The following is a 26742-nucleotide window of genomic DNA, read 5'->3' as shown; positions in this document are numbered from 1 at the left end:
GGAGTACGTCGGTGGAGCAACAGGGGGCCCATGAGGGTGGAGGGCGCGCCTGGGGGGTAGGAGCGCCCCCCTACCTCGTGGCTTCCCTGTTGGTTGCTTGACGTAGGGTCCAAGTCTCCTGGATCATGTTCGTTCCGAAAATCACGTTCCCGAAGGTTTCATTCCGTTTGGACTCCGTTTGATATTCTTTTTCTGCAAAACTCTAAAATAGGCAAAAACAGCAATTCTGGGCTGGGCCTCCAGTTAATAGGTTAGTCCCAAAAATAATATAAAAGTGAATAATAAAGCCCAATAATGTCCAAAACAGAAGATAATATAGCATGGAGCAATCAAAAATTATAGATACGTTGGAGACGTATCAAGCATCCCCAAGCTTAATTCCTGCTCGTCCTCGAGTAGGTAAATGATAAAAATAGAATTTTTGATGTGGAATGCTACTAGGCATAATTTCAATGTAATTCTACTTAATTGTGGCATGAATATTCAGGTCCGAAAGATTCAAGATAAAAGTTTAATATTGACATAGAAATAATAATACTTCAAGCATACTAACTAAGCAATTATGTCTTCTCAAAATAACATGACCAAAGAAAGTTCATCCCTACAAAATCATATAGTTTACTCATGCTCCATTTTTGTCACACAAGAATGCTCTAATCATGCACAACCCCGATGACAAGCCAAGAAATTGTTTCATACTTTAGTAATCTCAAACTTTATAAACCTTCACGCAATACATGAGCGTGAGCCATGGATATAGCACTATGGGTGGAATAGAGTATAATGATGGGGGTTATGTGGAGAAGACAAAAAAGGAGAAAGTCTCACATGAACGAGGCTAATCAATGAGCTATGGAGATGCCCATCGATTGATGTTAATGCAAGGAATAGGGATTGCCATGCAACGGATGCATTAGAGCTATAAATGTATGAAAGCTCAACAAAAGAAACTAGTGTGTGTGCATCCAACTTGCTTGCTCACGAAGACCTAGGGCACTTGAGGAGGCCCATTGTTGGAATATACAAGCCAAGTTCTATAATGAAAAATTCCCACTAGTATATGAAAGTGACAAAACAAGAGACTCTCTATCATGAAGATCATGGTGCTACTTTGAAGCACAAGTGTGCAAAAAAAAGATAGTAGCATTGTCCCTTTAATTTTGTTCTTCTTTTTTGGGCCCTCTTTTTTGGCCTTTCTCTTTTTTTAATATTGGGACAATTCTCTATTAAATGATGATCATCACACTTCTATTTATTTACAACTTAATGATTAAAACTCGATACTAGAACAAGGTATGACTCTATATGAATGCCTCCGGCAGTGTACCGGGATATGCAATGAACCAAGAGTGACATGTATGAAAGAATTATGAACGGTGGCTTTGCCACAAATACTATGTCAACTACATGATCATGCTAAACAATATGACAATGATGAACGTGTCATGATAAACGGGATGGTGAAAAGTTGCATGGCAATATATCTCGAAATGGCTATGGAAATGCCATAATAGGTAGGTATGGTGGCTGTTTTGAGGAACATATAAGGAGGTTTATGTGTGAAAGAGCGTATCATATCACGGGGTTTGGATGCACCGGAGAAGTTTGCACCAACTCTCAATGTGAGAACGGGCAATGCACGGTACCGAAGAGGCTAGCAATGATGGAAAGGTGAGAGTGCGTATAATCCATGGACTCAACATTAGTCATAAAGAACTCACATACTTATTGCAAAAATCTACAAGTCATCAAAAACCAAGAACTACGCGCATGCTCGTAGGGGGATAGATTGGTAGGAAAAGACCATCGCTCGTCCCCGACCGCCACTCATAAGGAGGACAATCAAAGAACACCTCATGTTTCAAATTTTTTACATAACGTTTACCATACGTGCATGCTACGGGACTTGCAAACTTCAACACAAGTATTTCTCAAATTAACAACTACTCAACTAGCACAACTTTAATATCACTACCTCCATATCTCAAAACAATCATCAAGCAACAAACTTCTCTTAGTACTCAAAACACTCATAAGAAAGTTTTTACTAATCTTGAATACCTGGCATATTAGGATTATTTAAGCAAATTACCATGATATTTAAGACTCTCAAACTAATCTAAGTGAAGCATGAGAGATCAATAGTTTCTATAAAACAAATCCACCACCATGCTCTAAAAGATATAAGTGAAGTACTAGAGCAAAACTATATAACTCAAAAGATATAAGTGAAGCACATAGAGTATTCTAATAATTTCCGAATCATGTGTCTCTCTCTCAAAAGGTGTGTACAGCAAAGATGATTGTGGTAAACTAAAAAGCAAAGACTAAGATCATACAAGATGCTCCAAGCAGAACACATATCATGCGGTGAATAAAAATATAGCTCCAAGTAAAGTTACCGATAGAAGTAGACGAAAGAGGGGATGCCTTCCGGGGCATCCCCAAGATTTACCTTTTTGTTGTCCTTAGATTATCTTGGGGTGCCATGGTCATCCCCAAGCTTAGGCTCTTGCCACTCCTTGTTCCATAATTTATCAAATCCTTACCCAAACTTGAAAACTTCACAACACAAAACTTAAAGTAGAAAATCTCGTGAGCTCCGTTAGGAAAGAGACAAAACACCACTTCAAGGTACTGTAATGAAATCATTCTTTATTTATATTGGTTTTAAACCTACTGTGTTCCAACTTCTCTATGGTTTATAAACTATTTTACTAGCCATAGATTCATCAAAATAAGCAAACAACACACGAAAAACAGAATCTGTCAAAAACAGAATAGTCTGTAGTAATCTGTAGCTAGCGCAAGATATGGAACCCCAAAAATTCTAAAATAAATTTCTGGACGTGAGGAATTTATCTATTAATCATCTTCATAAAGAATTAACTAAATATCACTTTCCAAATAAAAATGGCAGCAGTTCTCGTGAGCGCTAAAGTTTCTGTTTTTTACAGCAAGATTAACAAGACTTTCCCCAAGTCTTCTCAATGGTTCTACTTGGCACAAACACTAATTAAACAGAAAAAACACAACCAAAATAGAGGCTAGATAAATTATTTATTACTAAACAGGAGCAAAAAGCAAGGAATAAAAATAAAATTGGGTTGCCTCCCAACAAGCGCTATCGTTTAACGCCCCTAGCTAAGCATAAAAAGCAAGGATAAATCTGGGTATTGCCATAGTAATAGGATAGATCATTAAAACCCATTTCATATTCCCTACGTTCAGCAGCAAGTTTCCTTTGAGGCAAGTAAAAGTAATCAAAAGGGCTAAATTTAATGGGACAAAAGTCCCCAAGATCAATTTTAGAAGGTATAGGTTCCTCTTTCGGCCCTTCGTATTGCCCAACCAATTCATCATTATAAGCATTTTTTTGACAGAACTTTGTGAGCCTATACTCAAGAGAATATCCTAGCTCATTATTTAGAATATCCAAATCATCATTAAGTTCAGAAATTCTATCAATTAGAACATTGGTAGGGACCTTTTTTCTAAGGTTTTCATTGAAAGCAACATAGTCTAGAGATTGAAAACGCTTTATTTTTTCTTGATCAAAGAGGATAGCCTCTATGGGAGGACGGCCAGCGTCCATCCTATAATGCGCAAAGATTTCTTTGGCTTCTTTTATAATAAATCTGAACTCATGAGCCAAAAAGATAGTAGCGGCACGCTTAACAGAAGAGTGATCTATATTAGAAAATTCTAAGAAAATCCTTTGTATGCAAGGGTGCAAGTGCATAAATTTCCTTTCAAGTTCAACTATAAGCATGGCAATAGCGTCCGCAAGACTACTAGTTCTATGAAGAATGGAACTGCCCATAGAAGGCAAAGCACCGGCACAAGTAAAGAAATCTTGAATAACCCCTTTTCCGATAATATTACCACTACCAATTCAGAATTTTTTTATGTAAGACAAGGGGTTCTTCAACAGGAGCATCAGAATTTTCCATGTTATTACTATTGTCCATATTGACAATAGTTTCCCCAATTTTAGACATAACGACAAGCAAACGGAAAAGAGGTGAACGGAAAAGAGAGGGCGAATAAAACGGCAAGGGTGAAGTAGGGGAGAGGAAAATAAGAGGCAAATGGCTAATAATGTAATGCGGGAGATAAGGGTTTGTGATGGGTACTTGGTATGTTGACTTTTGCGTAGACCTCCCCGGCAACGGCGCCAAAAATCCTTATTGCTACCTCTCGAGCACTGCGTTGGTTTTCCTTTGAAGAGGAAAAGGTGATGCAGCAAAGTAGCGTAAGTATTTCCCTCCGTTTTTGAGAACCAAGGTATCAATCCAGTAGGAGGCTACACGCGAGTCCCTCGCACCTACACAAAACTAATAAATCCTCGCAACCAACGCGATAAGGGGTTGTCAATCCCTGCACGGTCACTTACGAGAGTGAGATCTGATAGATATGATAAAATAATATTTTTGGTATTTTTATGTTAAAGATGCAAACTAAAATATAAGGCAATGAAAATAACTAAGTGTTGGAAGATTAATGTGATGGAAGATAGACCCGGGGGCCATAGGTTTCACTAGTGGCTTCTCTCAAGAGCATAAGTATTTTACGGTGGGTGAACAAATTACTGTTGAGCAATTGACAGAACTGAGCATAGTTATGAGAATATCTAGGTATGATCATGTATATAGGCATCACGTCCGAGACAAGTAGACCGACTCCTGCCTGCATCTACTACTATTACTCCACACATCGACCGCTATCCAGCATGCATCTAGAGTATTAAGTTCATAAGAATAGATTAATGCTTTAAGCAAGATGACATGATGTAGAGGGATAAATTCATGCAATATGATAAAAAAAAAACAATCTTGTTATCCTTGATGGCAACAATACAATACGTGCCTTGCTGCCCCTACTGTCACTGGGAAAGGACACCGCAAGATTGAACCCAAAGCTAAGCACTTCTCCCATTGCAAGAAAGATCAATCTAGTAGGCCAAACCAAACTGATAATTCGAAGAGACTTGCAAAGATAACCAATCATACATAAAAGAATTCAGAGAAGATTCAAATATTGTTCATAGATAAACTTGATCATAAACCCACAATTCATCGGTCTCAACAAACACACCGCAAAAGAAGATTACATCGAATAGATCTCCACGGGAGAGGGGGAGAACATTGTATTGAGATCCAAAAAGAGAGAAGAAGCCATCTACCTAATAACTATGGACCCGAAGGTCTGAGGTAAACTACTCACACATCATCGGCGAGGCTATGATGTCGATGTAGAAGCCCTCCATGATCGATGCCCCCTCCGGCAGAGCTCCGGAACAGGCCCCAAGATGGGATCTCGTGGATACATAAAGTTACGGCGGTGGAATTAGGGTTTTGGCTCCATCTCTGATCGTTTGGGGGTACGTAGGTATATATAGGAGGAAGGAGTATGTCGGTGGAGCAACAGGGGGGCCACGAGGGTGAAGGGCGCGCCTGGGGGGGGGGGGGGGTAGGCGCGCCCCCTACCTCGTGGCTTCCCTGTTGGTTGCTTGATGTAGGGTCCAAGTCTCCGGGATCATGTTCGTTCTGAAAATCACGTTCCCGAAGGTTTCATTCCGTTTGGATTCCGTTTGATATTCTTTTTCTGCAAAACTCTGAAATAGGCAAAAAACAGCAATTCTGGGTTGGGCCTCCGGTTAATAGGTTAGTCCCAAAAATAATATAAAAGTGAATAATAAAGCCCAATAATGTCCAAAACAGAAGATAATATAGCATGGAGCAATCAAAAATTATAGATACGTTGGAGACGTATCACGGTATTTCTCCAATTCTCACCCATCCACGGTACAGTTTTGGGATTCTGGAGCCAAATCCTTGATCCTAGTACGGGTGGACCTGGATCGGCGATCCACTAACAAGGATGAGGTAGGTATATCCTGAAGAGTGTGGTAACTGCACATGAAATTGTGCATGTTGTGCACTCCTTTAGGAGATAGGGAATAATGTTTTAAAGATTACGAGAAGCCCTATGACAAGGTCAATATAGATGTTTTGTATGAATTGTTGGCTTGTAGAGGTTTTGGTCCTAAGTGGCTAGCTTGGATAAGAAGCTTAACCCAAAGTGGCTATGTGGGAGTCAAATTAAATGGAGAGAAAAGTGATTTTTTTCCTTACTGGAAAAGGGCTAAGACAGGGTTATCCCCTGTCCCCTCTTCTATTTAATCGGGTGGTAGATGTCTTCCCTAGGATGCCCGTTAAAGGCTCTCAAGCTTCTCAGATTAGGGGATTATGCCCTGAGTTGGTTAGTGACAGGATCATGTGATTAAAATATGTCGATGATACTCTACTCTTCTTAGAAAAAGATATAGAGTGACTCTTAACCTAAAATGGATTTTGACTTGTGTTGAACAAGTATCTAGAATGGGAATTAATTACCATAAAGTTCTTTAGTGCCGATTAATATGGAAGGCAGTAAGTTAGATGGTTTTGTAGATATTTTCCAGTGGTGAATTCCCTATCAAGTATTTAGGTATTCCTCTTTATTTTGATAAGCTAAGCAGAGAGGATTACAATCTTTACTAATAAGATCCTGGCCAGAATAGTTGGTTGGAGGGGCAAGCTTCTCTCTTATTTGGGAACATTACTTTAGTTAGATCTTGTTTAGCTAGCATTCCATTATATCCCTAAATGGTCTATTAATTTTATTAACTCTCACATGGCCAATTCCCTGTGGAGTGATAGTGAAGTAGCCCATAAGATTCATTTGGACAATTGTCCTTCCATCTATATGAGGGAGGAGTTTGGTGGTATGGGCATGCTTAACTTACAGGACATGAACATATGTTTGATAGCGGCTTGGGACAAGAGGTATTTTGCAGGGGAAGGATCATTGTGTAGGAAAGTAGTACTAGATAGCAAGTATAATACGAGAAATCCTAATATATTGTGCTACCTTGATAATCACCCCTCTTAGTTTTGGAAAAGCTTTCAGTGGGCCTTACAAGCTGTCAGAGTAGGGTATAAATGGTGTGTTGGTAATGGTAATTTGATTAGATTTTGGGAATATACATATATCTGGCATGGTAATGTCCCTCCCCCCCCCCTAGCTACTCAGTTTTGGGACCTGTATTATTTGGTCAATGGAAAAAATAAGACTAGTGCTGACATTTGGGATGCTAATGAGCTTGTACCTTTAGGAGGATTTTTCAGATGAACTAATGGTCCAATGGCTGGATTTGCTCAATATCTTTAGGCTCACATCCTTTAATAAGGATGAGGATTCTTTTATTTGCCAGTATGAATCCAAGGGCATCTATACTTCTAATTATCTATATGTTGTTGTTACCTTTAGGGAGGTCCAACCTTTGTACTTGCCGGCAGTGTGGAGTATCAGAGCCCTCCCCCCCCCCCCCCCCCCCCCCCCCCTCCCCCAAGGTTCTGGGTTTTTTGTGGTTATTTTCACAAAATAAAATCATGAAATGTGATAACCTCGGGAAAAGAGGGTTTGCTAAGCCTTTAGGCCCTATTCGGGACGGAGGAATCGAAAACATTGGTTTAAAACAAAAACAGAGGAAATGGAAAGGAAGAGAGATGCAAAACATGGGAAGTGAAAACATTGCAAGAAACTACATGATTGGTGTTCTGGACGCAGGAGAAGGAGTCCCACGAATTTAGCTAATGTGGGTCCGAAGTTGTTTGCTTGTTTGTGTATGTGGGCCTCAATGTGTAAAGATCAAGTTTTTTTATAGATGATGTGGGTCCCTACATGCATGCCTCGGCCCTCGCGGAAAAATGGGACAGGAGCGGATGTTTGTTTTCCCGTGAAAACACATGTAAGGAAAACTTTCCGGTGGAACAGTAACGTAGGTTTCCTTCATCCCGAACGCCAAACTATGAATCAGTTCTGTAGGATTCGGTTTCCTTTGGTTTTCATGCACTCTTCCTTCGTCCCGAATATGCCCTTAGAGTGTGTGCACCATAAAGAAATTGAATCGGTATACCATCTTTTTTTTAGTGCATTGTAGCTAGGCTGGTTTGGGCAGAGGCTAAAAGTTTGTTTCAAGTTTCTGTTGATAACTTTGAATCCGTTGCAAAACACTGGCTTTGTGAAAGAAGATGCTTACATCCTAATGTAGTTTCTTCTGTTGTCCTGTGGGGGCAATGAAATTTTATGAACTCCAATGTTTTTAATAGGTGCTCCTGGATCTCTATGAAACATGTTCTTGGGCTGATTTATCAGTATTTGAGAAGTTGGAGAAAGCAGTACAAGGATTTACAGGGGGCATCTGATGGAATTTCAGACCCTGTTGTGGATGCGTCTGAAGGCGCCTTTTGCTCTCGAGCCAGACTGGTATAATGTAAGATGTGGTTTGAATTTGTATCCTGCAATGAGACGGTGTTGTGGATGCATCTGAAGGCGCCTTTTGCTCTCGAGCCAGGTTGATATAATATAAGATGTGGTTTGACTCTGTATTTTGGAAAGAGACAGTTGAAAATGGTGCGCATTGTGAGGGAAGTACACTGGAATATCAGCAGCAAAACCCTCAAGAAGACGAGTCCATCCATGTTGTGTTCTCTAGTTACTAGGGATGGCCCCCCTGGCCTGCTGTTGGCCGTTGTCTGAACTTTGTTGTGTTGGTGATTTGCATTAAAATGTGATCTAACTTTTGATGAGTAGACACTCTTTTCGTTTTCTTTGGTCTGGATGATGTTATAACCTTGGTGATTTATTTCTTAATTGATTGGGGCTGGGGAGGGCCCAGATTATTAAAAGACAGTCTTGCTAATTGCTCTTTTCAGTTTTTTATTTTATTTTTTTACATGTTGTGTCAATTGACTTGAGACTTGGTTAAGTCCTAGTCGACTGAGAACTAGCCGCATCCAAAAAACTGGTTTATTTTATTGCATGCTCATATATAGATCCGATTGTTACATCCACAAAAAAGCTACAGGGGACGTAGAAGTTGAATTATACACTGCAGTATGAGTTACTGTTCCTTGTAGTCCTTGTTGTTGTATGGCGCAAAGAGCTCGGCGATCCAGTTGCCCTTACGTAGCGTGGCGGAGCCGAGGTCGGCGCACATGCCGTCGCTGTCGTGGATGCTGTAGGTGGAGATGCAGTGGCGGCGGTAGAACCGCGTGGTGCGGCGCATGGCGTCGGCCTCGCCGGCGACGTGCCCCATCATGGCCATCACGGACGGTAGCTCGAACCGCCCCTCCAGCAGCCCCGACAGCCACCGGCACCGCAGCTCCGACGTGTGCAGGTTCGACACGCTCTCCACGAACCCCACGAACGCCATGTTCGGGATGAGCGGGTGGATCGTGCCACTGCAAAAAGGAATTTGTACATCAGCATCGATCGATGCATATATGTTGGAGCAAAAGATAATCGCACGTACCGGTAGAGCGGCATCATGGAAGACTTGCCGACGACGAGGTCGCGGAAGGGCTTTGGCAGGACCTCGCGGAGCTTCTCCTTGCCCTCGAAGCCGGTGGCGAGGAAGACAAGGTCCGCCTCCACTTTGGTGCCGTCGTCGAGGACGACTCCGTTCTCGGAGAAGCACCACCCAGCGGAGGCTCTCTTGAAGCGTACGAGGCCACGGTCCGCCATGTCGAAGAAGCCCTCCGGGAGGATGGCCATCTGGCAGCTGGCGTAGTCCTCGACGAAGGGGTGGTCCGGCGTCAGACCGTACTTGGCCAGCGGCAGCTTCCACGACAGGTACGACTCGATGAACTTCGACACCCCTGACCGCTGGACCACAAAAATTCAAAGAACAAGACGTTGCTGTCAAGATTGAGATGTGCATGCTGGTCTGCTTCGTGCAGTAATGTTCTTGTTGACGGTGACAAATTAAGGGGTACGTCTCGAGCATGCACACGTGGATGTTCTTGAGTCCCGATGTAGAGTATTACGTACGTTCAAACGTATAGTACGCTTCTACGTACATCTTTTCCCATATACGTGCATGTGTGTCGTGTACAAGTTTCACGGTGTGAGTCAAAACATACCAGTGGGCTCATGAGGCGGCAGAGGAGGGATCTGAAGAGCCCTTGGTTGGGCCGCTCGTAGAAGAGCTGAGAGAAGCGTGTGGAGTAGAAGAGGAAGAACGGCAAGCCCCAGATGGAGTAGGACGGCACCACCCAGTGCAGGGTCCGCACCAGCATCGTGCACGCCTGCCCTCCCTCGCCTGCAAACAAGCAACCAAACGCAATCGGTTAATCGATCGATTCATGTCAACATTTATCTCGATCTAGTTCTAGTTTCCGCGACGGAATCTCGACACAGCCAGTTGCTCCTACTACTAATTTCAGGAGCTCTAAATCGAGAGATGACTAGCCGGGTCAAGCGTCAGGCTGTTCGGTACCAGCACTGATTATACTATTGTTTTGAGGAACTGTTGAAATGTATACTCAAGTCAGGTCGTTAGGACGCCATGGCCACTAGCTAGTACTACGAGTGATGCGTGCGGACAATCTAGTTTGGAAGGTTCGTTTGGATCGGCAGATAATCTTTGTTGCAAATCTGCTATACTACTAGTCAAACATGCAAACACTTTGGTACATATATGATTGAGTGACGCGTAGAATTTTCTTTGACCCCAACTGGTGTGTTCTAGTCTAGTAGTATATAGTATTGCTCATGCATGGAGCTAGGAACGTTGAAAAGTCAAGTAGTAAGGACAGTCCTGATGTTTGTCTACGGTATGATAGGTAAAATACCTAGCTGGCAATGTATTTAAAGAGAAGAGAGAGGGGGTTATTTGTTAGTGAAGAATAACTTATTTTTGCATGTACTGTAATTAATGCTCTAATCTGGTGTGACTTATTTTCCTAATTTTTACCCTTTCCTTTCTCTCCATAACGAGGCAACAAGATGGACATGTAAATATGGTTCCAAAATAAATTAAATGCAATATCACCTGGACACAACATTTAACAGACAATGCATTGTGGTAATTGTCGCTAAAAAAATCACTACCGTACATATGATAACGTATTAAGAGCCAATGCATGAGCACTGTCCTAATTATGTCTAGTGTACATTGAACATGCAAATGCAAGAGACCTGCCTAGGCTAGGATAGGCTGTTGAGACAAGGTCAAAAAAAAGGGTTAGGACAAGAGTGACCTTTTCCGGAACAGAGTTTCCGACTCTCCCAAATCGCCAAGGCATATGTCACCAAATATGGTTATGCATTATTCAGACATCCACTTCATCGAATGATGGGGCGCTTTCACAATATTTATTAGTATCCTGTTTTTTGTTTTGTTCGGCTCTGTGTGAACATGCTTGGCATATTATTTTTCTACGATTTCCTCGTATACACGCGTTTACACGAGTACGATGGCTTATCTGCCTTGGCTAGCTGCTAGTTTCATGCGTAGTTCCATGTTGAATTTTGTCCATGTTTTAGGAGAATTTTGGTTCAAACCAAGTTAAATCTTTCCTATGCATAGCTAGGAGGAGTATGCTTTTACGCACCTTGGTTTGCCTGAGCACATTCGTTGGCTAGATCGATAGCGCTCTTCTTGTACCCAACCACCACAACCTTCTTGCCTCGCATCAGCTCAACGGTCTCCTCCTCGTTCAGCTTGCAGTAGTCCAGCGAGTGCATCACCGTCCCCTTGAACACCTCCGGCCCCTTCCCCGGCGGGAACACCGGCATCCGCGGCACGTCGCCGTACTTCCCCGTGCACATCACCACGAACTCGAACTTGTAATACTGCAGATTACCGTGCGCGTGAGATCGATTGAATACAAATTATCTCGAAACAAGCATGCAAAACATGTCAAAGTATATATTGGTACCTGAACGGTGTTGGAGTCGCCGGTGACGATGCCGACCTCCCACATGGGCTTGCCCCGGAGCGGAGCCTTGCCGGTGCCGCTCCACAGCTCGGTGAACCCGGCCTCGGCGCCGCCGAGCAATTTGATGTCCACCACCTTGGACTCAAACGAGATGTAGCGCCAGAGGTCGAACTCGTCGGCGTAGCCCTCGAGGTAGTCGACGATCTCGGTGTGGGTCGGGAACGACGGGTCGTCGCGGTTCTTCCAGGAGTAGTCGGAGAACTCGTAGTCCGGGCGCGGCGTCTGCAGCCGCGTGGTGCGGTAGACACAGTGCTTCCACACCCCGCCGACGGACGGCGTCGCCTCGAACACCACGGGGTCGTAGGCCGCCATCTGCTTCGCCGCAGCCAGGCCGCTGATCCCGCCGCCGATGATGGCCACACGGGACACCGGAGGCACGGCCTCCCTCGTGGCCCGTGCTGCTTGTCCTTGCGCCATGGCCGTCGACCCGGGGTGCTGGATGAAGCTGGCTGTTTGTGTGGCGAGGTGCTCGATGGATGGGTGGGCTGTGGCGACTTCTTGCGGGCGTAAGGGGTGCAGAGCGTGAGGTGCTGTTAGGCTTTGCGGAGGGCTTGTGTGTTGTGTTGTGTCTTGTGTGTCGACGAGAACAAGGGTTGGCGTATTTATAGGATTAGGGATGCTCTTGAGCACGTGAGCTTCCCACTGCGTCTCTTAGAAAATCTACTTTTCTTTGCTGAAACGTAGCTAGAGAAGAAAGAGCAAGCTAGGCCCAGGGTGGGGGCAGCAGTACATACAAGCATACGCACAAAATGCCATGCAGTATACCTGTGTTCCAGTATAATTTTTGGAAGCATTATATTGCTTACCGCACAAAATGCTAGAGTGCATAGCTCCACTGGGTAAAATGGGCGTTTATCCAATCGTTCCACCTCACAGTGCTCTATCCTCAATCTGTCATCTGCTTTTATCTTTCTTCTATCGTCTCCTTCCTCTAACTTATGTTGTCTTCTTTCTAAGTATGACCGTATCCATCGTACATTCGTATTGTTTACCATTGTTCTCTTTGCCTCTCATATGATCTTAAATATTTTTTATTTTTTTGCGGGTACATATGATCTTAAATATGGGTGCACTTCAAGGTTATTTCATATGTCTATTGGCTGCCCTTTTTATCCTATATCGTCTTATTTCTCTGTATTCATTGACCTTTGTATCGCCGCCATTATCGTTCCCCTCCTCCCGTTAGCCTTGCCTTGGCCGACTCGACATAAGTGCCATCGCCTAGTGGCATGCTTGGTCATTACTGTTGGGCTACTGCCATTTTGGCCCACCTCTATGTTTGGGGGAACACATCAAAGCAATCAAATGCGAGCTACGACACAACTTCCATCTTCGGTTAGGTCAAGTAAAACGAGAGAGAAGAGGAGCACAACATTCGCTTGAGAATGGTGCGGGTGATAAAATTTATTTCTAGTCATTTATTTACATCAAAATAGCTAGCCTCACTAATGTTTCTCTCGATTTGTAAGCTTGCCACCTCAACGTGCAACATGCATGGATAAAAGTTCCATCACAACATACAACCATGCAGAAAAAACTCACCTCAACATGCAAAATTGTATGAGAATTCTCATTTATTATGCTATATAATATATATTTTACAACTATAGAATAATCAAGCATGATAAATCATATGTATTTTAAGTTTTAGTCATCATATTATATCTCCATATTCATGCTCCCTACAATCTCATCTCATTGAAATATATTGCAAAATATATCTGCTACAACGTACGGGACACATCGAACCAAGCAGACGTCGAACATACAAATATATGTGGACTTGACCATTGAGCTTACTCCCTTCAATCCATATCACTTGTCTTAGATTTGTTTAGATACTGATGTATAGAAGGAGTAGTACAGTTCTAGGGGTTGTACCTGCCTTGTTTTGTTTTCTTCCTATGCTGCCCTCAGCAGAACATTTCTCGTTCTTTCGGTTGTATTGTATTGTGTGTGACGTGCAGGCCCATCGACAAGGGTGTGCGAGCGGTGCGATCGCACAGGGCCCCCGAAATCGTAGGGGCCCCGATCGAAGGAAAAACCATGTAACGGCCGCGGTTCATGCGCTGGTTTGCTGCCTTTTTCGGCTGGCTCGCTCGATCCGGTTTAATTGGAGCAAACCTTGCACGAGAAGCGGAACCTTCGTTACGGTGCCCTAATACCCAGCCAACAGACCCTCTGTTGGCCCAGTATTGATTTATCTACTCCCCTTTCGGCCTGTTTGTAAGAGAGCAAGTAAAAAAACAAGGCAGGCTAGTTACGCTAATGGGCCTAATCGCTATCGCCAACAGCGCATGTTTCTTTACTGCAGCAGTCTCTGACCACAGGTATATTTTCCAAGGTAAGTCGTAGCCATAAGTCTGGGATCAAAATAGATGAACGAAAAACTAGTTAGGGTTATTACTTTTTTGTTACAATCGTTCTCTTTCTTGTTCTTTTGATATCTTCCTGTCATATCCATTGACTCGATTAGGCATGCACTTAGTTTTAATCAAAATTAATAGGATTATCACACTAGCCGTATGCTAATTTCTAATTGTAGTACTAATTTTTTGTTGTGTGCTCCTCTGCTACACTATTTCATTCTAAGAAAGACTCAATCAATTTTTTGCTAAATTTTGGGCCCCATTTCGCATTTCGCACCGGGGCTCCGAATTCCTGGAGACGGCCCTGGTGACGTGCGTGGTTTGTTGCTACCTTTATGTATCTTAGATGCTTGAATATGTGATTTATCTATAAAACGGGACGAAAGCCTATTTCTATAATAGTATAATATACCTTTTATTAAGAAAGATAAATATAAAACCACACGTAGCAGCATGTACACTTGATTACCACCGACCGTAAACTGGGCATGTCCTTTTCGGTCGCATCTTTGTTACAGCTAATTTCTAGAGAGCAAATATCATGGGTTCACTCATGCACATGCATGACCGTGTCAAGCCGGCCCCTCCATCTCGTTCCGCTGATCATCTGGAACTCTGGATCGGAAGAAACTTATTTCGGACCGGAGAACAATACTGTGTAACAGTGTAAGTGTAACCCACCGGACCCCCGTGCCTGCCCATTTTTGGCTGGGCGCGTACATATCCCTACATGGCTATATCTCACTTGTCTTGTCCCGTCGCCAGCCGAATGTTCCTTTCAGTTTCAACCCCATCTAGCCCTTCGGTTGTTGCTACGTCCTGTCACCACTCACCCGTGGTAGCAAGCTGCATGCATGCGGACTATTCTTTCCCTGTCACCGCGGTGTGGAAGCAGCAAACCAACTTAACACGGTGCGCTATCGATCAATTCAGGGTTTTGGGGGGGAGACCAGGGCTCTGCCTGCCTGCTTTAGTTTACTCTCGGCCGGTTAATTCAAGAAATATATACGTATATACTCAGCATAATATGGTCGCAGTGATAGATAAATTTGATTTCTCTATTTGGGTCTCCATGCATATATATATATATATATATATATATATATATATATATATATATATATATATATATATATATATATATATATATATATATATATATGACCCTTCAATGTACTCCTGACGGTTCGCAGATACTAAATAACTCCGGCCTTGACAATTCTTATCATGGCCGTCTTCGGCCGGACGTGACGGCGCAAGCATGCTTATTCCTTCTTATGACGTTGCTAAGCGGGAAATAGGCTTAATCATATGTGTTTATTTTCGGTCTTGTAATGGTTTAGCTGTGTTTGTCTTTATTACTTACTTTGCTTAATAATTAATAAGAACCTCCATTTCGAAAGAAAAAAATCGGTGGTTTCCTCGACACTCAAATGGACTATGAAATTTAACTTCAACCCAACGGACCCGTGCCTGCCAATTTTGGTTTAAAAAAAATTCAACATGAACATTTTCAGATGATAGCCCACAAAGAAAATAGTTGAAAACATAGTTGCAGTAGAACTTCCTCTAAAGCTATATCAGCCTATGAGCTATGGTGCTATGAGAGCAACTATAGCCGGACTCGCTAAATTGATCGGGTGGCCGTAGGAGCACTGGTCGGACACGTAAGAGAAGGAAAAGGTTGACCCAACTATACCACTCAAAGCCTCTCTAAACATCCGGGCCGTCTCACACTCTCCATACTCAACCCATATAAGCGGCAATATGAGGAGTGTCCGGCGTGTTCGGTCAGTTGCCACATGAGATTTGGCGCACCGCGTATCATGTTTTCTCTTTCTTTATCTTTCTTTTCTTCCTCTCTCCATCCCCATCAATGACATGCACGTGATCAGCCGTATAGGGAAAAACTGGGGAACCTTGATATGTGCACAGACAAATAGCGACTTGGAACAGACACGCCCGGACAATGAACAGACGCGTCCATGGACATTTGAGGGGCCAAATTTGTCCAGTCCGACTGATGCCCTAATTTTCTGACTTTGATATTTAGGTTACATAACTATATATTATTGGTTTAATACCTGGTTAAAGTTGAAATTTATAGTATGTATGTGCCTTATTCATTGAAACGTAGTACGACAATTTGTATCCTTCCAAATGTTGCTACATACTCCACGTCAGTATGGGAGGCTTCTTTTTTTGTGTGTGAGTGACAGTGCCGTAGGTTTCACTTGTTTTGAACCCTATCGTTTTTATTTATGATTACTCCAGGGAAAAAACACTAATTCTAGCTAGTAGCTTCTCACACTATTTCAAACCCTGAAAGGTACGCATTTATATCCCTTTATATCTCTGCCATAACGCTCGCACGTGTGGCATTTATCAACACGCCCACACGTATTTGATGACGCTTGATCCATTTGCATGAATTTTGAAGTAGTTGCCATCTCGGTGGATTGCCACGTGAGCACCCATCTTCGTGTGGGAGTTAAGGGCACGTGATAAGATAGTCTTATCTTAAATCTTGCATGTAGTTTAGAAATGATAATAAAAATATGTCTACAATGAGTTATCTCTTAGCCGGCCTTATCTTTAATAACTAGTTATTTCTAAAAACATGGTGTGACATATTGTGTTAAGAAATCATCTCTTAAATAAGAGAAGACAAACTTTTTCTTATAATTTCTCTCTTCTCCATCTCAACATTTATCCTACGGGCACTCCTAAGATAGCACCATTGTCCATGCCCTTAGTGCCATATGTATGGCCGCTCCTCTTCCGAACGGACACAAGACGCTCGCCCGAACGTGTGGGCGAAACTGCTCTTCACCCACAGGACGCTCACACGGTGACAGATGGCAACTATAGGTGTGCATATGTGGCAACTAGTTAATCACACATGACAACTATGGTTGACCATACATGGCAACTATGGTTTAACCACACACGGCAACTACAGGTGTGCATATGTGGCAACTAGTTAATCACACACAGCAACTATGGCAACTATGATTTGATCACACGTGGCAACTTCAATTAGTTACACATGGTTCCTATATTCAATGATACATGGCAGGCATAGCAACTACAGTTAATTACACATGGCAACTAAAGTTGATTACACACGCGTTCGCGCTCACGGAGTAGGGGCGAGCAGTTGTCACACATGGTCGTGTGGGCCGTCGTAGTTGCGCCTAAACGTGTGGGCAGTTTTAATGTTCACCCACACTGGATCATGTGGGTTGTCTCCTGGGTGCGACCACACAACTCGTGCGGTCAGGTATCCACTGTGTCACACGTGTGGCAGTTATCGGCATCCAATTATTATGTATGATATTGAATTCAGCAAACCAACATGATTAGCTGGGTCATTGAAGTGAGAGTATATAATTAATTAATGTGCAAGTATGTGTGTCCACTACTACTTCTGAACTCCAAAAACCAACCAAGACTCGGAGGGCTGACCTTGAACATGCATATATGTATATGCATACAGCCAGGCATAACGAATTAAGAAAACCAGGAATTGGGTCACGGTGCAAGTGTATGTTGCATCTGAACTTCCTCTCAAGACCGTGTCTTCAATTTGAGCTTTGACCTCTACGCGCGTGTACCGTATACACAATTGGTACACTGATTGGAATACATGCATAAACCAATACATGTCGGCCACATGATCCCTTATGATACTATTTGGTGTAGTCTTGCCCGATTACACGCGAGGTTAGGTGGATTAGAACTATTCTACATTGCAGTCGCGTATGTAATCCAGTTTTACTGATTTGGTGTGATCATTGCAGAAATCTATATAGGAGTATGTATGCCACGTACATCTGATTATTCCGTACAGTTACCTCGAAAACTGAACTACTCCCTCCGTTCCAAAATAGATGACCCAACTTTGTACTAAAGTTAGTACAAAGTTGAGTCATCTATTTTGGAACGGAGGGAGTACTTTGCATGGCACCTTCCGATGCATATGGAAATGATCGGGTTAGCTAGATGCGTGTAATGTAAATTAAAAAGACCCATTGTGAGATCTACAAACATATCCTGGAGTATATACTGGAAATTAAATTGGTTAGTTCGATACATACGTAGATAACGAACTTGCTAAGTAATCGAGGAGTAGAATTATAGGCATGCGTTAGCACGTGGGGTGGCAAACAAATGTGGGCACACGTAAGTGCTAGCTCTAGCAAATGCCAGGAAAATGTTTTTGTAGTTTAATTAAGAGTAGGTCATTTTCTCCAATCTATTGTACTTCCATTATTTTGTTAGTAAAGCAAGACTGCTGATATAAAAAAACAGTTTGGAACTTCTAAGTGTCTATTTACAAAATTCACCATGTTTGTACGCAATTTAGTGCTGTTTCTATTTTGTACCCTATATATGTACCACAGTATGTCAAGCACTTTTTTCACACACAAGAAAAGTATGTGGAGCACTTTACAAATTAGTTGGACCCAAGCGGTGCCAAATCGCCCTCGGTTCCCTGTCCAGAGAGAGGGGCCTAGTTTCAGGGATGGACGGCGGTGATCCAAGGACATGCATTCTTTGACTTGAATGGTACGTATATATAATGGCGACAGGTAGTAACTGTACCATACCGTTTCTTTGGGAATGTGAAAGTGCGAGAGTATAATAGTCCAGCTTTCTTTTATTCGTACGTATCTACATACATACTACGTACTGTAGCGTTGACAGAAAAAGGACAAAGTAAAGCCGAGTTTTCAGAGTTGTAGTCTTCTAGACAGTGTCGAGCTTGTTGAAATGAATTCAAATTGACTACAAAAGTTTCAACGAAACAACCTACAGTTAAGCAAAGCGTAAACATGAGTTTTTTCTTGCGGCAGTAAATATGACTCTTTGACTGTGACAGTATACACTATTACACTTCTAGGTTACTAGACATATGTAAGCATGCCATATGCTCACTAGCTAATGCTCGAGGAGAAATTACCACTAATCTTAGGGAAAATTTCGCGTACATTTCTCGATTTGTGCCACATACAGATACAGTACATGATAATGCTCGAAATGCGTCCGGGTTGTACAAATGTATATGCATACTCTTCACCAGTTTTTCAGTCGTCAGCATTCAGTAGATTCAAGAGACCCAGGAAATCAGCAAGAGACCGGCCAGGAGCATGGGTTCATTCATAGAAAACTTTGAATTTCTTCTTCAGGACCAATCAACTAGACCGTGGAATATAAAGGGAACGCGAACGACGTACAGATCGTAAGCAAGACCAGATCAGAGACATATCAGGTAAAAGTAGTAGCTTGCAACTGACTAATGGACTAAATAAGTACGCTCTTGTTCATATCTTCGCGGACCATTCCTGGCTAGTATTATTGCACGTACTCTAATCACGTAACTAGTCAACTAGTGGCCCACTAATTGAATAATCGATCAGCGAATATACGAATAAGCGAGAAACAAGTTGGCTCTTGCAGTAGTTTTGCGTACATGGGTTTTGAGGAGGTCAAGCTATCCGCGTACGATCGTCATTAAGCTAGTCTTGACCAAAGATTACGTTCTTTAGCTAGGTACAAGTCCACTGTCCATTCGTCGCCTCAGCAGCTCCTGCGGAGTTCAATGGAATTAATATACGGTTTTGGTGGTTGTTGCTGTAGTAGGATTGCATTTGCATGAGACCGAGGTGTATATTCTCCTCCATGGTTGTTGAATGTTATTATGATGGGTGGTATGGATGCCATCTTCGCCACGTGCTACGACTTGTAACTAGACCGACTCTGGAGACTAAGCGTCCGTACATGTGCAGACCAGCAGTTGCCAGGGCCATATATTACCCGACCAATGTGCGAGCCCAGATGATGATTCATGATCGCACCGCACATGGACATGGTCGTAGAGGGAAAACGAAGAAAAATGGTAATAATTAGCATCCACCTTAAAAAAGGAAAAAAAAATTGGGGAAAGTAAAGGTAATATTAGTTAGAGCATCTCCAACATGGAACCCTACAACGAACACTGCATCTGTTCGCGGATCAGTCCACACTGATGTCCGGACACTAATATGTGAGCCGGTCATTCAAAGCTAGCCGTAAATGGCCGGTTATATTTTGAATGTCATTTAATCAAAAGTAACAAGTTTAATGCAAATTTAAACAAACTAGAGGATTTCCATTCAAACTTAAATAATTTTTTACATAAAATCAGACGATATATCATCCGGTGAACTAAAACTGAAATAAATAAACCCTAAACTAGCTATACTTGACGGTGACCTCGCACGCCGGGTGGTCTTGTTGGCGGCACCTCTATCGTCGTCAGAGGAGATGACAATCTCCTCCTTCACGGAGGAGCTAGCCGGGCGCCGTGGAGGAAGATGGCCCAGAGAGCGAGGGTGGCGACGCCACAATCCAGAGCCGCGTGCCGATGTCGAGGCCCACGACCGACTACATGTGCTTCTAGGTGATTATCTCTGGTCTAAGTCTGTTCATCGTCCTTGACTTTCCATCTTTTTTGGATTGAGGACTCCATGGGCTATCTTTAGAAACCATTATTAGTAATCATGTTCGTGCGGGTGAAAGAATGACAATGCTGATGCTCCAATCTAATCGTAGTCTCTACTGATGTCTTAGAAGTATTTCATTTTGCAAAGAATATGCATCCGAGGGATTTCATTGCAATTCTTAATCATAGAAGTTACGCCGTGGTTTTCTTACATTTTAGATCCAAAGCATTGTACCTTTAATAATGGTTATATGCGAGTATGAATAAATTTACAAGTGTTTTTTCTAAATGCATGCATCCGTAGTCCTGCAAAAAAAAAACATTCCTTCGTTCCATGCAAAAAGAAAAACTTCATTTCTTTTTTCTTGATAATCAGAAAAACTTCATTTCTTAGTAGAAGAAGTCGTTATTCATCCCCTTTCCGGCCGAGGCGGGCAAGACATGAAACGATCATTTTGGACAAGACGCCCGTCTAGTCGCCGATCAACGATTCGTACGTACGACGCCTTTCAATTCAAAGATAAAATCCTACGTAGTTTCAGCATTCTTTTTTTGGCGTGGCTGGATCACACAATGATATCAACGTGCTTCAGCGCTCGCCGGTGTTTGCTAGGCTTGCCGAAGGCAACAGCCCACCAGTGAACTTTACTGTCAACGGCCACACCTACGACAAAGGGTATTATCTGGATGACGGTATCTATCCTCAGTGGACCACTATTGTCAAGACAATACCCAACTATGTCGGAGAGAAAAGAAAAAGATTTGCCCAAGAGCAAAAGAGTGCTAGAAAGGATGTCGAGCGTGCCTTTGGTGTTTTGCAATCTTGATGGGGCATCGTTCGGTATCCTGCTAATACTTGGAGCACGCAGAAATTATGGGAGGTGATGACTGCTTGTGTGATCATGCACAACATGATCGTAGAAGACGAGCGCCTGGAACGTCTGTACGATCAAGGCTTTCAGTTTCAGGGTGAGAATGTTGTGCCTGAGCATGGAGTAGCGGCAACATTTGAGCAGTTACTCAGTTTCATGAAGACATGCGTGATTGGGAAACTCACGTGCAACTGCAAAATGATTTGGTTGAGCATATGTGGACTCATGTTGGCAACCAATAGATGTATCTTTTTTATTCGTTTTGCAAAACTATGTGAAACATTTTTATTTTTATTTGGCCTGTAAACTATACTATTTATTTGGGCGGACTATTTTATTTGTTAAATTTTTATTTCACCATATGTGAGAATGCAATGCAAAATTAGGCGGCCAGCCGGCCACGCCTGCACATATGGATCGACGCGTTGGGCGCGCTGCCGACCTATATGAAAAATAAGACGGCCGCCGGAGGGACGGCCGACTCAAACGAACAAAAAACGAACAAAATCACCGTTTGTTTGGATCGGCCCGTTGGAGTGGCTCTTATTCACCCCCTTTCCGGCCGAGGCGGGCAAGACATGAAACGATCATTTTGGACAAGACGCCCGTCTAGTCGCCGATCAACGCTCGCTCCGCCAGCCGATTCGGTACGATTCGTACGTACGACGCCTTTCAATTCAAAGATAAAATCCTACGTAGTACTGTACTTGCGTTGCCCGTTTCGTGCTAACACGGGTCAACATCGATCGCGAAGGTGCAGGTGAATGCACCGCCGACCACAGCCAAACCGGTGCTACTCAACAGCTGCTGCTGCTGATGCATGTCCCGTGGACGAATCGATCAGCCCGTTTCGGCGCACGCGCACGGCAATTGCCCGGATGGATGCATCCATCCATCCACGATCTAATCCATGCATCAAGTGAGCACGTGCGTGCACACCTGGATAGATCCGAGCCTGCACTAGCCACCGACACGTGCGTACGCCGCCGACCGGTCTTGCTAGCTGGCTAGTTTGAGATTTTGCTTTTGACGGCGGGCCGGGAGGGACGGTAGATATGCAGCATTGCAGCGCACGTCCATGCAAGCATTATAGCTGCATGGTCGAGTCCAATGTCCAAAGCTGACCCGTTGCCGTTCGTTTCGTTCCGCTGCATGTTGATGGATACAGCATGATCCTTCGGCGTCTTGCCAAGATTCACCACGCGTTGGAAACATTTCTGGTATAAAGGTTTGCAGAGATGCCCTATCAATTTCTAATCTTTTTTTTACTGATGACTCTTTAATCCTTATGCGAGCCAATCCAAGGAGTGCGGAGGCGCTGAAATCACTTTTGGATTTGTATTGTGCCGCCTCGGGGTAAATGGTTAGTGTTGAAAAATTTAGTATATTCTTCAGTCCCAATACTAAAGTGGAAGACAAGGCACAAATATGTACAATTTTAAATATTATGACTGAAGCCCTCAATGACAAATATCTGGGTTTGCCGGCAAATGTGGGCATGGACAAAAGTGATTGTTTCCAGTTCCTGATTAAGGATGGCAATGGGTCGGGTTTGGATCGGGTTGAACAATATCAAATTCGATGAAAAAACCCATGAAGACAGTCTTTGCCTCCCATGAAAAAACCCATGGATGAAAAATTGTGTCCATGTCCAAATCCGATGGATATCCATATCCACTGAATATTCATTGGGTCCTCTCGAGACATATAAATAAAACTTAACACAATATTAACATAAACTCTTCCATTCTTCACCTCGTGGCAAGCTAGGCTTCACTTATGGTAAATCAACATCCAGTAACAACCTAGGATCATTTAGTATTTTTCTAATAGATGAGAATGACGAGTCATTTAAGAAGGAAATAAAAATAAGGGAAGGGGTGTTGGAGTATGTTACAGAGGGGATTGACTGTCAACTTATAAAAGTTACGATGGGGATTGTGTGATTTCTTATGCATGTTTTAGATTAAAAAAGTGTAAAATTGTCGTCGGACATGTGAACGTGGGGCAGGGATGGCAAATTTTTTCCCATTAAGTCATATACTATCGGGTTGGGTTTGGGTATATCCATGGGTACAAGATTATATCCATGCCCTACTCACGAACAATCGGGTCGGGTTTGGGCGCCGCCCATGGACACAAAAGCATATCCAAACCCTGTCCATTCGGGTCGGATATCCATGGATATCCATGTCCATGGATAAAATTGCCATCCTTATTCCTGATCGATCGAATCATTATGAAAATTAGTGGATGGAAGGAAAAATTGTTATCTTCTGGAGAGAAGGAAATTCTGCTCAAATCTGTTGTACAAGCCATCCCCACCTATGCCATGTCCGTCTTTAAAATTTCTAAAAAAATTGCAAAGGAAATATTGACGCGATGTCGCAGTTTTGGTGGGGTGACGAGGACAATCAGAAGAGGATGCATTGGATGGCATGGTGAAAAATGTGTGTTCCAAAAGATCAAGGAGGTATGGGCTTCCGAGATATACACTGTTTCAACCTGGCGCTTTTAGCTAAACAAGCGTGGCGTCTTCTCGAGAATCCGGAATCTTTATGTGCAACCATCTTGAGAGCTAAATATTTCCCTGAGGGAGATTTGATGAACGCAAGTTTAAAGAAGGGATTCTCTTTTACTTGGCAAAGCATTATGGCGGGAGTGAACTCTTTGAGAAATGGTTATATCTGGCGAGTTGGAAATGGACAAAACATCAATATTTGGAGAGGTGCGTGGATTCCGAATTGTGCGAATAGGAAAATTATTACTCCTAGAGGTGGGCAACTTCTGTCAAAGGTGGCTGATCTTATTGATCCAATCACGAATTTCTGGGATGAAGATTTGGTGAGACAAACTTTGTGGCCAATTGATGTGCAAAGGGTCCTCGCGATTCCCCTCCCTATGCAGAATATGTCGGATTTCATCGCCTGGAGCTATAAAAAAATGGTGTATTCACTGTTCGATCAGCTTATTTGGAGGAATGGAACCAACAACACGGGAGGAAATTGCAATATACTAATGGTATGGGTCGTACCAATGTCAATCCTATTTGGGGTAAGATTTGGAAATTATCGTGTCCGGCAAAGGTAAAGATATTTATTTGGCGAACGTTGCATGGAACTCTACCGTGTCATGTTACACTTGCCAATAGACATATGAAAGTTTCGCCCCTTTGCCCATCTTGCTCGAATGGGCAATAAGATACAAAGCACATCTTATTTCTGTGTCAGAAGGCAAAAGAGGTTTGAGAAAAGCTGGGGATGTACGAGGTAATTAAGAAAGCTTGTCTTATTGATCGTGCGGGTGAGGCGGTTCTTGAATTTTTACTTCTTATGCCACACCAAGAACTATCTATATTAGGTTGCCAAAATACAAGTGAATTAATCGCGATAACCGCCAGGTATTTATGGTGGGAGAGACGCATGTTGGTTCATGAAGGGAAATCTCAAGAAGTGAATCAGATTTCGATGGGGATTCGTGCTATAACTACAAACTATGTCAATGCCCACTCCCCTAGTGCGACTAGTAGAAAAGAAGGATGGAGCCGACCTCCTATGGGTTTTGTTAAACTAAACGTTGACGCTTCTTTTGACCATGATATGCTCAGGGGCACGGCAGGTGCGGTGCTCAGAGATGACAGAGGAAACTTCATTGCTGGCGGAAATTGGAAGATCGATTGGTGTGCTGATGTACTAACAGCAGAAGCGATGGCTCTTAGGTTTGGTTTAATTTTTGCACAAAAGGTGGGATGCAATCGTCCTTTTATTAACTCTGATAATATGGAAGTCATCGACACAATGAAGAATGGAGGACAATCTGCGGGAGTTGCGGCGGCAGTATTCGAGGATTGCTACTTCATGGCATGCGATTTTCCGTTGACTAGATTTGAACATTGTAATAGAGAAGCTAATAAGATTGCTCATGAACTTGCTAGGCTAGCGAAAGTTTCTGTAACTAGAGATTAGTTTGAGGAGTCTATGAAGAATATTGTATCTTTTCTTATCGACGATGTAACTATAATTTCCAATTAATAAAATGGATGTTTTCTTTCAAAAAAAAGATTCACCACGCGTTTGCGCACGCGTCGGTTGGGACTCTCTGTCCTTCTTTTGAGCAATCGTCGGTGTCACGGCTTTCCTCAAGACTGAAGCACGCAGACAGAAGAAGAGAGTAGATAAAATCAAGTAAAGCCATGAGAATATCATACGAAAACCAACATTTGATGAAAATCGGTGAAAACCATGCGAAGAAAATGTTTCAAGGTATCAAAAACATCTGTAAAAAGAATAGAGGATGTTAAGAGGGTGATGTTCTATTGCCATGGAAAATTCTAAGTTCAAATGATGTGAGCTATAAAAATAACAAAATCAGCATTGAATAGTGCCAACAAGAACGTATTTGGGGCTGAATTTGTTTATTTCATAATTCACATCTCGTAATGTGTTTTAACTCGAAATTTTGGGTGGCAACAAAACATCATGCTCCTAACATTTCATATTTTTTCATTTTTTTAAACTTTCAAATGTATTTTTCACGGAGTTTTTTCTGAATGTTGGTTTCCTTATGATATTCTCCAAGAGAGGGCACTGCTATGTATCGCTTCTAGCTAGCAGTTCCTTCGCGTCACTCACGTGTAGCCAGCCCACTACTTTAGATGGTCTGATGGCCCAATCCTGCGCTAGTCTAGGTGCGTTCACTTCGCTCGAGTAGTAGTTGTCTGGGTCATTTGCACATAGCCTTTTTTTTTATTTCAAAACCTGTTTATGAGAAAAAAAAAGTCATAAAATTTAAAAAGTTCAACAGTATTAAAAATACTACCTTTGTATCTAGATAACATTAAACAATCTAGACATGTTTATGAGACAATTAATGTGGGATGGAGTTAATATTTACAATTTCAGAAAATGTTGGTAAAATTTAAAAAGAAGTTCACAAATTAGGATATTTCTCTATTTAAAAATGTTCTTATATATTTAAAACAAAATTTGCTAATTAAAAATATTTCATGAAATTAAAAAATGAATTTGGAAAAAATGTTTGCAACTCTTAAAAATATCCACGGCCTCAAAACATGCTTGCCAATTTGAAAAATAAAATCAAAAACATATTCATGAATTTAAACAAATAAATTCACAAATTTGAAAAAGGTTCCTCAGTTGGAAAATGATCATGAATTTGAAAAC

General features: G+C 42.4%; 1 protein-coding gene across 1 annotated transcript; it reads right to left on the bottom strand.

The window, feature by feature from the left end:
• Positions 1-8875: 8875 nt before the first annotated feature.
• On the bottom strand, positions 8876-12368 carry LOC123081530 (probable flavin-containing monooxygenase 1). Its single transcript, XM_044504096.1, has 5 exons — positions 11772-12368; positions 11445-11685; positions 9972-10150; positions 9362-9714; positions 8876-9290 (listed from the first exon to the last, which is right to left on the bottom strand). Exons 1-5 carry the CDS (start codon positions 12246-12248, stop codon positions 8951-8953), a joined length of 1590 nt encoding a protein of 529 aa, XP_044360031.1. The 5' UTR covers positions 12249-12368; the 3' UTR covers positions 8876-8950.
• Positions 12369-26742: the final 14374 nt, after the last annotated feature.

This window comes from Triticum aestivum, chromosome 4A (assembly GCF_018294505.1).
Source record: "Triticum aestivum cultivar Chinese Spring chromosome 4A, IWGSC CS RefSeq v2.1, whole genome shotgun sequence".
Classification (NCBI taxonomy): Eukaryota; Viridiplantae; Streptophyta; class Magnoliopsida; order Poales; family Poaceae; genus Triticum; species Triticum aestivum.
The sequence above is the reverse complement of the archived record's forward strand: the minus strand, read 5'-3'. Positions and strand labels throughout refer to the sequence as shown.

Bases quoted from the DNA above. Each gene is read 5' to 3' on its own strand.
- LOC123081530 (XM_044504096.1), bottom strand. From the start codon at position 12,248: ATGGCGCAAGGACAAGCAGCACGGGCCACGAGGGAGGCCGTGCCTCCG. The intron at 11,686-11,771 runs GTACCAATATAT...GGTAATCTGCAG, and splicing joins GCGACTCCAACACCGTTCAG to TATTACAAGTTCGAGTTCGT. The intron at 10,151-11,444 runs GTGCGTAAAAGC...GCTTGTTTGCAG, and splicing joins ATGTGCTCAGGCAAACCAAG to GCGAGGGAGGGCAGGCGTGC.